This window comes from Contarinia nasturtii, unplaced genomic scaffold (assembly GCF_009176525.2).
Source record: "Contarinia nasturtii isolate CC-2019 unplaced genomic scaffold, AAFC_CNas_1.1 Cnas_scaffold_2229, whole genome shotgun sequence".
Classification (NCBI taxonomy): Eukaryota; Metazoa; Arthropoda; class Insecta; order Diptera; family Cecidomyiidae; genus Contarinia; species Contarinia nasturtii.
In genome coordinates, this window is record NW_022199552.1 from 350,756 (window position 1) to 363,170 (window position 12,415).

Below are 12,415 nucleotides of genomic sequence, written 5' to 3' on the forward strand. Positions count from 1 at the left end.
GCTATATGGTATTTCATACGGCTGCAAAAAACTAGGACAGTGTTATTAGTCGACAAAAATATATTCTTATTCTCATTTCACTTGTTTCGAAGTGTGAATAAATTATGATGTGCAAACTAGCAACATCAATTTATTTTTGGATTATCAAAACGTGAATTATTATGATAAATTGTGGATCGATATTAGAAACACTGATGTTCATTGTTTCCTGCTTCACTTTTTTTTATTTTGATCCATTTATTTCGACAGCATTCACGTGTGTTGTCTAAGAATTGCTTCGGGACAAATGAACCAATGAGTCAAATCACACAATCAATATACAATACTACACTGTTTATCTTTTCCACTTATTGCTTGCGCCGAGGTCACATTTATCTAATAAGAAATGGTACAAAAAAGCTATGGGATTGCTGAAAAATATTCTTTTCATAGCAGAAGTTGAAACATGTCATATGTAACCACATATCCAGGAAAAAGCAACTTAATTGAATTTCATTATTATTTGAAGGTCATTTAATTTGGGATCAAGTAATTTCGCATCAAGTAATTTAAAAAAAAAATACATCTTATTCTCATTGATTAATGGTTCAAGCGAATGCAAAAGTGTATCGATCATCGTCGAGAGTACTTTGAAAAACAATAAAGCCATTTTCAATGATGAATTATCGTTTTTTCATTATTAGGCCAAAAATATAAGTAACAGCCTACGTAGATAATGGTTGATAAATTTATCTGGCGGTATGTCCTGCAATCAAAAATCTAACAAAATGCGCGAGTTAATAACAGATGTTAATGTCCAAACAGTGAGTAATGAAACACACATCGAATATATTCCTTCTCTTGCTCTATGAGTATTTATTGGCTTTCAAAGGTGAATCAAGACTGATCCACAGAATGGTGTAAGGCTATTTATATTGTTCAATTACAAACTTCTTATCGGTATGGCCCATTATTCTTACCAGTAAAGTACCCAAAGTGTTACTAAAAGTTTTTGATGTCACCTATACAGATCGATACAATGTGCCGAAAAAATAAATTTGTAAAAATTTGTGTTTTATATAAACTCGCCTTGCAATAGCCAAATGACACCTATTGATTCAATCACGATTGGTATCCGCTTACTATTCAATAGGCATCACATAGCAAGTTTATATGAAACTCTCGGAGACTCGGTATAGAGCACTCAAACAGTGAAAAAAGTCCAGACCGTGATTTGGATCATCCAAATTGGATGATAAGGAATGCGATTCTTTTCATTCTGATTTCACCAGGTGATACAGAAAATTGAGTAGTATTTGAGCATCGAAGAGAAAAAAAATTATTATTTTTTTAATTTTTCGCGATTTTTTATCATCAACATGATCGTAGATATATAGTCCGCCTCGCTCATAAAAAAATCAATTTTTTCGGCTTAAGAATAAAACTCCGATTGTTGCGGGCAAAAGAACTATAGACAAACTTGAGAGCAAAAACACGACATTTCACTTTTGCTCTGATGTTGCGTATGTCGTGGTTTTGCTCTCGATTATTATGATATGTGGTATTGTTTTACTCCAAACAAAAATACATGCTATTTTTACGCATAAGAAAATTAAGTGTTGGTTTTACTATCAGGCTGTCAATTGGCAACGTTTCTTAAATGCTATGTAATATTTATATGTGATGCATTAAGTTATGCATTGTGCAATATGAAATATTATAATGTTTGTGAAACGGCATTGTGCAATTCGTTTGTGAAATATAATATCGATAACAATATCGATATTAACTCGCGAAATAAATAATTCCCACGTACCTATTGTAGTATTTAAGTATTTATAAAATATACGAGTATTCATTTGTATATTATTTGAAAACATGTCTTTAAAATGTAATTATTATCATTTTTATTGTTTCAACGTTTCTGTACTCAAATAATATTTAAAAGATCATTACACTTTAATACGATAATAATAAAATGAAATCTTTTGTCAACACAAATAAAAAGTCTTACGGGAGTAAGACGAACTTTTCCGCACTGTGGTAGTTGCGTATTTTATTAAGAAAGTTCAAAATAATATTTGTTCGATTTTTCAAGCCTTTCAAGCGTCGTAAAGTTCGAAACCAAAAAATATGTTTCAACTTTGGCAACGAAATATTTTTTAATTTAATAGCAGAAGTAGCCGAGAAAAGATTTTTCACACTTTCATGATGAACCCATTTGTACGACATTTGAAAGTATTCTATTTTCTAACAAAATACTATAAAAAATATGTCTGACGTTAATTTTGCCATAAAAATTATTTTTGAAACACTTTTCATAACTAAAGTCACAAAAAATTTGGATTTTTGTATGGGAGCCATGTCTGTATTCTACCTAATGGCGTTAAACTTTGCACAGGTTATTTTTTCTCAAAAAAATAACATTCGGAGGGTTTGGAGAAATTTCAACCAAAATTAAGAGTACCTCCCATACAAAATATTCGTTTTTGAGCCAATTGAAAATTTTGTATGGGAGGTACCCCTAATTGTAATTGAAATCTCTGTGTAATTTGTGTAAAAAATAGACTGTGCAAAGTTTCACACCATTAAGGTAGCATACAGGCATGGCTCCCATACAAAAATTCAATTTTTTTGTGATTTTTTCAAGGGAACTGTATCAAAAATTGATTGTATCTCAAAACTAACCTCGGATTCGGTTTTCTCGTGCCAAAAAACCCTCCAATACATATTTTTGAGTGTTTAAGTCTTCACTAAGTATGACTTTTGGACGAAAATTGGACTCTTTTTTATAGGTGTCACTCCAGGCATGAAATTTTTTCCATCAACCAAAGTCGCTCAAAATCTAATGATTTCTATTCCTCGCGACCCCCAATCATCCTGTTGAGTCAGATTTTGAATTAAGTTTCTAGGATGAGCGCAATCTTGCTAACAAATTTTGCGTACGACGTACAACGTACGACGTACAACGTACGACGTACGACGTACAGATTAACATAAACCATGCTCAGAACGGCCTGATTCGGGTTCTCTGACCTCAGAAACGTCCAGAAAACATGTTTCTGAAGTTTTCAAAATTTTGACCGATTACAATACTTTTCACCTTACACTATGTGTGCGGAAAAGTAAAACTACTTTAATATGTTACGCCAGAAATTGTTCAATTATTTTGAAAATATTATTATAATTTTGACCGATTGATAAAAATCGAGTTTGTTTGTCATAGAGTCTGAAGTGTTGACACAAATAAAACATTTGTTGCTAATTCAATTTTATCGATGAAGACCATATTGTCCTTCAATTATCATGTATTCAGAAAGATAATGTTCAAAGCCAACTGGTTAAAAATAAATCCAGTGCGATTGCGTCATGATGCAAATCTTTATTCGTTCCCCACGATACTTACTTGAGATTTTATTTGAACAAATGTTTTTTTCCAAGTTTTGTGTCTCTCCTCCAGACATGGAGACAAACAAAAACCAATTTGGATTTTTATCCAAATAACCCATTGCAGAAAATCGAATTGAATCATTGCAGATTATTTGTACAGACAAAATTCTATTTCCGAAATTGTTTAATTGGATTTCGAGACAGCTATTCATTTTGAAACACACTTGTTTGCTCTTGAGCTACATCATTCATCAGCACCATATCTGCATATGGTTTTCGCTTTCGATAAAATTTGTATAAAAGACGCTGCAATCAAAGAGAAAGTTATCACATTTTCAATTTCACTTGAATCATTCAGTTGAAACAGTCAAATTCGAAATCAAAATGAAATTCTTTTTATTCGTTGCACTTCTGACCGTCGGAGTTTGTGTCGCTTCTCCAAGTATATTTCTAACTATATTTTTAATTTTCACTTTAAGAAAAAAGTATTCAATCTATATTTTTTATACAACAAAACTTTTCCCAGGTTTACCTTTCCTCGACCCAGCTTCCCCCGACCCAGCTTTCCCCGACCCAGATGTCCCAGATATAGCAGATGTCCCAATTGTCCCAATTGTCCCAGATGTACCAGGTGGCGCTCCAATTTGCGGTATGGCACAATAAGATTATTTCATACACTATTAGTAGATAATTACAGCCTATGGCATAACATTAAATAATTCAATATTCATTTTGTTTCCAAATTCATTTGAATTATTGAATTTCAAATCTATAAAAAAACTTCAATCTAACAAAGTACAAAATATCTTTATGTCAATGGTCCGAGACCAGACGTTACTACGGCTACTATGCTCAATATATTGTAATGTACGGTGTGCGAGAGAGTAAATAAGTATATCGCGCTCTGTACACATATGAATGAGTGAGAATAAAAACTCAACTTCGCATTTCACCTCTTGGCAAGTTTCACCTCTTGAGTTGGTAAATGCACCTCACAAGTGCGCGCACTTACAAGTTGTGTGCAACTCTTCTTGGGTGCGCACCCCCGATTCCATATAAATGTTGGGTGCGCGCACTTGGAATTTTTTTCTTGCTTATTCCAATATAAATAGTCGTCAAAAATGTATTTTTTAGTTTAATACTTTCCATTTTTTATTTCGTCATCTTCAATATATCAATACAAATTACTGTCAAATTGTGTTTCTTATATATTTGGACAGCTACAAGTAGCCGCCTGCTGGTTGTCTTTTGAACCACATTGCTTTACATGTAAACAGTTTTTGCATGTGAAAAAATTCAAAATGAAAAAAATTAAGTAAAAAATACATTTTTCACGATTTTTCATATTGGAATAAGTAAGCAAAAAACTCCAAGTGCGCACACCCAACATTTATATGGAATCAGGTGCGCGCACCCAAGAAGAGTTGCACACAACTTGTAAGTGCGCGCACTTGTGAGGTGCATTTACCAACTCTGATTGCAAGCAAAATTGAGTAGGTCCGCTCAAGATATGATAAGATATAGGCTCTTGCTCTCTCCTGAAGGATTTTCCAAAAGTGTGAGCAGGAGGTGAGATATGAAGTTGAGTTTTTATTCTGACACATTCATATAATAGGTGACATATTAAGCATGAGAGCGTACATCCGAGAGTAGACGCTCATTTAAGAGCGTAACATCTGGTCTCAAAATAAGTTTCTATCGGAATATTTTCAATTACTGCTTTGATTCCAAATCTTATTATATTGTAGATGATCAAATGGCGATTGAGCAGCTCGAATTGATGGCAGCCCTGGCGGAATCTGTTAAAGAGACTTTGAAGAGCAAGTGCTCAGTGAGTTATTAACTGATTATTTTACAAAAAGAGAAAATCGATTTAATAATCTTATTGAAAATCTTTAATTGACTTCACAAATGAAAATCCTCCTTGCGATTGTTTTGATTGAATTTTCAGGCAGCTTAAAATCTATTTGTTATATTCCAAACTTTGAAGATATTTGTGTGATATCAAGCCAGATCATTTGGTATGTGCTTGTTGATTTCATCTGATAAAAAACGATCGAAAAATGTTCGGTGAAATCAACAAGAAAGCTATCAAATTATCAACTTCACTTGAATCGTTCAATCAAAACAGTCAAATTCGACATCAAAATGAAATTCAATGAATATGTTCCGTTTCTTCCGTTTTCATTTCAATTAAAATAATGCTTTCTTTTTTTAGACTAATGCAGCAAGTGGAGCAAAACTACCAAATACTCCATCAGATAGATGTCCACCAGAAGGAGGACCACCACCACGAGCACCACCAGCACCACCAGTAGTCACGCCGGAATTGGTTGATTAGGTTGAAAAGCAAAATGATGACAGCAGCTTTTTTAAATTTGGCCAATTCCTTCACATTCCGTTTTTTGATTAAAAATAGTAAATAAGATTATCTGGTTGCAATCAGAGCAGGTTTTTTTTCATGAATCCTTCTGATTCATTTTTTCCCGCATCTGTTCAGCCAGTTTTTGAATGTGTTTAATAAATAATTGAATAAACAAAAGTTCCGCATGATAAACAATCAAGAGCAAAATCAATTTTACAAGGGGTGTTACTTATATTTCTGGCCTACGGTATTTTTAGTGTTTTGTCATACGATCGCTATTTGTATTGTTTACAGTGACTTATAAATTGCGTCTCAGCGAAAAAATTGATTTAAATCGTGAAAATTTTCTTACAATGATTTATTACGACTTTCGACGTGGATTATCAAGACAAGAGTGTATCGACTGTCGAAGTTATTTCGACTTTTGGTAATGAAGCCCCATTGCTGTATGATGAGATTTTAAAATTGTTTGAAATATTTTGATATTCCTTGAGTGCGAGCATTGTGAATTGACGCAGGCATGACTCGATTTTGTTTTTGTGTATGCCATGATATGGAAGCCATACCAAACTGGCATATTCCAATGTAGACTGTACAAGAGCACAGTAAAGTGATTTCAGAGTATGGACATCAGGAGTATCGTAGCAGAATCGCTTCACAAATCCGAATGCAGATGTCGCTTTGGCCACGATTGAATCGATGTGCTTGATGAAGTTGAGTTTGTTGTCGAAGATGACTCCCAAATCTTTTTGCTCACTCACTCTTTTAAAATTGTGATTGCCGTAAGAGTACGAGTCGATTATTTTGTCTCTCTTTTTCGATATGGACATGATCGAGCATTTGTCCAGGTTCAAATGCAGTTTGTTCATATCACACCATATCATTAACTTGTCGATTGCTGATTGAAGTTTGGATGTATCGTTGATATTGGCGATTGATGTTGCCACTTTCAAATCGTCGGCAAACAGAGAGATAAAGATATCGTCGTCTTTGATGGCATCAACGATATCATTAATAAAAAGAAGAAAAAGTGTGGGGCCCAAGTGGCTTCCTTGAGGCACTCCAGAGTTTACAACAAACTCGCTTGATTCCATCTGTCCATATTTAACGAATTGACGACGATTCGACAAATACGATTTGATCCATTCGATTAAGTTGTTCGGCAGATTGAAATTTCGTAATTTTGTGATCAGAATTGAATGATCAACGATGTCAAACGCCTTGCTGAAGTCGGTGTAGAGAACTTCAACCTGCTTATCGTCGTTCAGTGCTTTGATGGAATAGTGGGAAAATTCCAGTAGGTTTGACGACGTTGAGCGACCTTTAATAAAACCGTGTTGTTGAGGTACGATTTTACTAGCCACCATTTTACTGAGCTCCAAGTTGACGAAGTATTCGAAAAATTTGGCTATCGTTGGACGTTGGCAGTTTGGCAATGCAGCGATAGTTTTCAACGTTTGATCGCGAACCTTTTTTAAAAATTGGACCGACGCTGTAACGTTTCCAACTAGTGGGAAAGTGTCCGGTAGAAAGCGATTCATTGAAAATTAATGCCAACGGTTCGTACAATAAAGCAGCACAGTTTTTGAGTAGAATGGGATGGATCCCATCCGAACCAACGCCTTTTTTGAGTTGATTTGGAGCAGCTCGTCGAAAACGGAATATTCGTTGAGTTTGAATTGATTCACATTTGAGTTTGATTGTGTTTGAATTTGTTCTGCCGTTTGAAATTGAGGCGGTTTATTGGCGAAGTTATTTTTAAAAAATGATGCAAACATTTCTGCCTGCTCCTTATTGTCAATCGATGATTTGTGGCCATATTGCAGTAATTTTGGATCGCAGTCACTATTTTTCTTCGTGTTGACAAAGCGCCAGAACGATGATGGATCAGACTTTAACGATGACGACATTTTATAAACATAAGAATTGTAAAGTTCCGCGTTTAGTTTGGTGAAATTTTCGAGCGCAAGCAGATAGTTTGAGTTTTCACCTATCAACTTTGATCGTTTCCACTCCTTGTTCATTTTATTCTTAAGTGACTGAAGGTGCTTGTTGTTCCACGGACATTTTGATTGGATTTTTTTCGTTTGACTGAGCACATACTTATCGATCGCATCGTTGATTATTTGGTGAAAAATATCAACCTTTTCATCGAGGGATTTATTCGAAAAACTTTGAGAAAAATCGATCTCATCAAAGTATCTGTTCATTTCGATGTAGTCAGCTTTGAAAAAGTTTCGAGTTGAAATTTGCTCTTGAGTTACGTTGCTTAAGTGCCATTCATACGTCAGTAGAATCGGTGGATGATATTGTTCATCAATGGCAGATAAGGGCGGTGGGCAAGAAACCTCAACATTCACAAAGTCATTTGTGAAAATTAAATCGAGGAGTTTGTTACTGGCATTACGAATTGAATTTATTTGATAAACTCCATTTGCTGTAATATCCTCAATAAAATCAGCTGCATGTTGTGGAGTGACACACGTTGGAATGAGAATATTGTGTTCAGCGTCGTCTGTCATCCAATTGACAAAGGGTAGATTAAAATCTCCCATTATAATGATGGTGTCATTTGGACCCAGTGGAATATGATTTATGGCATTTGAGTGGCATTTGTATATATCCGGCTGTGAATTTGGCGGAATATAAGCCACATAAATGAAAACATTGAATTTTGCATTAATGTTGACTTTAACGCAAACACATTCCAATTGATTTGTGTCGTCGAGTATAATGTTGGTGGATGACAATTGTGAGTTGACTGCAATGAGAACACCACCACCACGACTTAACGATGATCCAGTCTCATAACGATCTTTACGGTAAACATGGTAGGAATTGTCGAAGAATTCTGATGAGAAATGTGAATCGTTCAACCATGTTTCCGTTAAGACAACGATCGAATGAGAAAAAGTCGACGAATTGCAAAAAAATTGTTTGGATTTGGTACGAAGACCACGAACCTTTTGGTAATAGATGGCTTGTGTACTCACTAAAATCGATTGAGGAGGCTGCTCAGTTGGTTGACCATTTGATTCAATAACCTGAGTTCCTTTGGGCCCATGAATTGATTGTCTCGATGATGTGTTTGAGTTTGGCTGATGTTTGGTGCACGACGAAAATTTTTCCTTCCCGACTGTACTTTGAAAGGAGCACGACTGTTTTTTTGATTCGAATTCGAATTTGAATTGAATTTATTTCGTTTGTTTTTACTGGTTTTTGATTCTGAAAATTGTTTGGTTTGGCTGGAAGCAAATTTTTGACTGTTGAAATTTGAATTTGATTTCCTAGTATTCCGACTTTTGTTTGAATTTGTTGGATCAAATCGTTTATTTGAGTGTGACATTTGTGAGTTTATTTTGTATTGTTGTGGCTTCCGAACGGCAAATGGATTCACACGAAATTGTTTTGATTGTGACTTTGCTTGTGATTGATGTTGTGGTTTCGACTGAATTTTCGGGGGGCGCACAATTAACTCATTTGTTGTCACTCCCAATGGCCAGAATGACTGTTGGAGATACACATCATAAAATTCTTTATGGACGGTTAATTTGAAAGAAACGAACGACAATTTCTTTATATTGCATTTTTCTGGTAATAATTTTTTGCACTCAATAACTTCAGTTGAACAACGATCCTGAGAGTCAATATATTTGATTATGTCCATTTCAACAGTTGACGGTTTGAATGGTGTTAAATAAATGCAACGATAATTGGTAGAGCTGACTTTGTTCGAGACCAATTGACTTAGTGTTGAATTTTGGGTTTCTAGAATATTGTCAATCGAAATACGACGTCGTTTCCCATTTGCATTAATTTGAGTGCTTTCTGTTGATTCATTTTCAAATTCATTTGTATCCATAATTTCTGAATTTTGAGTTTGACTGGAATCAGTGGAAATTGTCGGTGGAATAATAACTAAATCCGCAAGTAAATTGCTTTGTTCAGAATTTTGTTGTGACTGCTGTGTTTGTTGAAATTGATTTGTCGATTGAGTAGCATTTGAATGTTGTTGCATTTGCTCTTTATCTCGTATAAAAGTGGTGGTAATATTTTGCAAGCACTTGTCACAAAACCATAATAAATTGTCAACGCAAAATATGGCATTGAATAGAGATTTTTTGTAATGTCTGTTTGCACCGGAAAGGCAAGACAAATGATGCTTGTCGCCACAGCCAAAACATTCCAGTGAGTCATGGTTGACAGTAATTTCCAGTGAGCACAACGTACAGCTCATTGTAATAAATAAACACACAGATGGATCGATGAAAGTTGACAATTGGAATGATTGAATGCAATTGTATTTAAACAGCGACGGTATAATGAATATTATTCCAGTATGCTACATGCACACGCAGGTGAATTTGGCGCGCTGTGGATCTGGATACGTGCAGTTGTATTGAGCACTGTGTCACGCAATTGAACAACCGATTTTGACGTGCGATTGTATTGGTGTATTTTTTTTTCGTACCGACGATACAAAAATATTTTTTTTTATTCGACAATATATAGATTATTCACAAATGATTTTAAAAACCAATTAGATATTTAAGTAACACAAATGTTTACGTAAACAGTGAGTATAAATTAGTTGCGAAAGAACAGTGAAAACGATAAAAAATGCACAATTGTTGAAGAGCTACAATAAAACTACGATTCGACGCACAGATGTCAAGAATCTCCCTTTTGAGGTCATTTTCAATGATGAATTATCGTTTTTTCATTATTAGGCCAAAAATATAAGTAACAGCCTACGTACATGATGGTTGATAATTTATCTGGCGGTATGTCCTGCAATAAAATTAGTACTGTTTTAAAAATATAACAAAATGCACGAAATAAATAATTCCCACGTACCTATGGTAGGTATTTATAAAATATACGAGTATTCATTTGTATACTATATTATATATTATACTATTTGAAAACATGTCTTTAAAATGTAATTATTTTTATTGTTTCAACGTTTCTGTACTCAAATAATAAAAGATCATTACACTTTAATACGATAATAATAAAATGAAATCTTTTGTCAACACAAAAACACATGAAGTGAAAATAATTTGCTCCCTTTGCCTTGATCTTATTGTAATCAAGGTGTTACGACTCAAGCAAAGATTATAAATAAGTGATATTGGGCAAGCAAACTTGTGAATCACAAGTTGTGCTGTGAACTTCCGAAATAGCCCGTACTCTAATCTAATTACTTACTAGTATTTGTTCTGTAAGATTCAGTATATGAATATGATTGTGGTTTTATTTAAACAAGCAAATGTGCTTTCTAAATCCAATACAATGAAGTAACAAACATTTGGGTTATCTTTATTTTTGTTGACAAAACCTATTTAAATATTCATGCGATTAACATAATCTCGAATTTTTACATTTCACTGCCAAAAATACAATTGAATTGTTATTTCATTAAAACTCAGTCAACTTGCAATTCTATAACATTGAATATTCGTTCATTTGAAAACTATGAGGTTTTCGGTAATTCTTCTCGTGCTTTTTGCTGCATTTGTGAATGTAAAAAGCGATAAAAAGGTATTTTGCTATTTCACAAACTGGGCATGGGCACGATCTGGAATTGGAAAATACACTCCGGCGGATATCGATGCAAATTTGTGCACACACATATTTTACTCGTTCGCTAAATTAAATAAAACAACGATGGAAATTCAACCATCCGATGTGAGCACAGACATTGAAAATAAATTCTACGAACGAGTTACGGCCTATAAGTCACAAGGCATTAAAGTATTGGTGTCTATTGGTGGATGGGGTGCCAACTACAGTGATCTCCTTTCAAACGATAATGCTCTAAGTAATTTTACGTCAAGCGTTATTAAATTTCTACAAAATAACAATTTCGATGGCTTAGATCTTGATTTTGAGGTAATTCATGGTTCATAAAAAATTGATGAAATATTTTATTTGTTAATCCAGTTGTTTCACCACATCCGGTCAAAATAATGTCACATTTTTTAGTCAGTGACAGTGTGGCTTTGGTATCAAATTTTATTACCTGATCAGGTCCTGCGCAATTTTCTAACTTTACCAAACGCATCTTATATCCATTCTGTAACCATCAAAAGGTGAGCATTGAAAAGGCACATATTAGATTACGATCACTTACGCAAGCACTACTAAAATCGACTGCAATAGCCACTAAGAAGCAAACCAGCAACTGTTTTACCATATTTACGGATTATTCGATCACTGGTATCACAATGTATTCAATTCAATGTGTTGGATAAATAATTTCTGAATGTTATTCTCGCTGAAAATGGCCTTTTATTGGAATTCGACAAATTGTGTTGCACGTTGATTAGATTGATTTACTGTTTTCGTAGAGATAAAATTAATTTTTTGATTTCAATTTTAATGACACCTCCCTTTATTGTCATGTACCAAGTATCTTTTTACAAAATATGGAAACAATATTTATTGACACCTTTTATTGAATAATTGGAAATAATGGCGTAATCTTCTATTCTCTGACTATCGTCGCATGCGGAAAATGGAATTTATTCCCAATTAACGTTATCAGTTTTATGTTTCAATTTTTATTGCTTTTTTTCAACAAAGTCAGTGATTCTTCCGGCTACCGGCTTGCTTAATTATAAAATTTAAAAAAAAATAAAGAGTCTTACGGGAGTAAGACGAACTTTTCCGCACGGT

At 34.2% G+C, this 12,415-nt stretch overlaps 1 protein-coding gene across 1 annotated transcript; it reads left to right on the forward strand.

Annotated features, from left to right (window-relative positions):
* The first annotated feature begins 3,684 nt into the window (after nucleotides 1–3,684).
* LOC116348059 (myb-related transcription factor, partner of profilin-like) lies at nucleotides 3,685–5,950 on the forward strand. Its single transcript, XM_031778912.1, has 4 exons — nucleotides 3,685–3,811; nucleotides 3,896–4,018; nucleotides 5,118–5,200; nucleotides 5,588–5,950. The coding sequence occupies exons 1-4, from the start codon at nucleotides 3,754–3,756 to the stop codon at nucleotides 5,708–5,710; spliced, it is 387 nt and encodes a 128-aa protein (XP_031634772.1). The 5' UTR covers nucleotides 3,685–3,753; the 3' UTR covers nucleotides 5,711–5,950.
* Nucleotides 5,951–12,415: the final 6,465 nt, after the last annotated feature.

Bases quoted from the DNA above. Each gene is read 5' to 3' on its own strand.
- LOC116348059 (XM_031778912.1), top strand. From the start codon at position 3,754: ATGAAATTCTTTTTATTCGTTGCACTTCTGACCGTCGGAGTTTGTGTC. The intron at 3,812-3,895 runs GTATATTTCTAA...AACTTTTCCCAG, and splicing joins AGTTTGTGTCGCTTCTCCAA to GTTTACCTTTCCTCGACCCA. The intron at 4,019-5,117 runs GTATGGCACAAT...ATTATATTGTAG, and splicing joins AGGTGGCGCTCCAATTTGCG to ATGATCAAATGGCGATTGAG.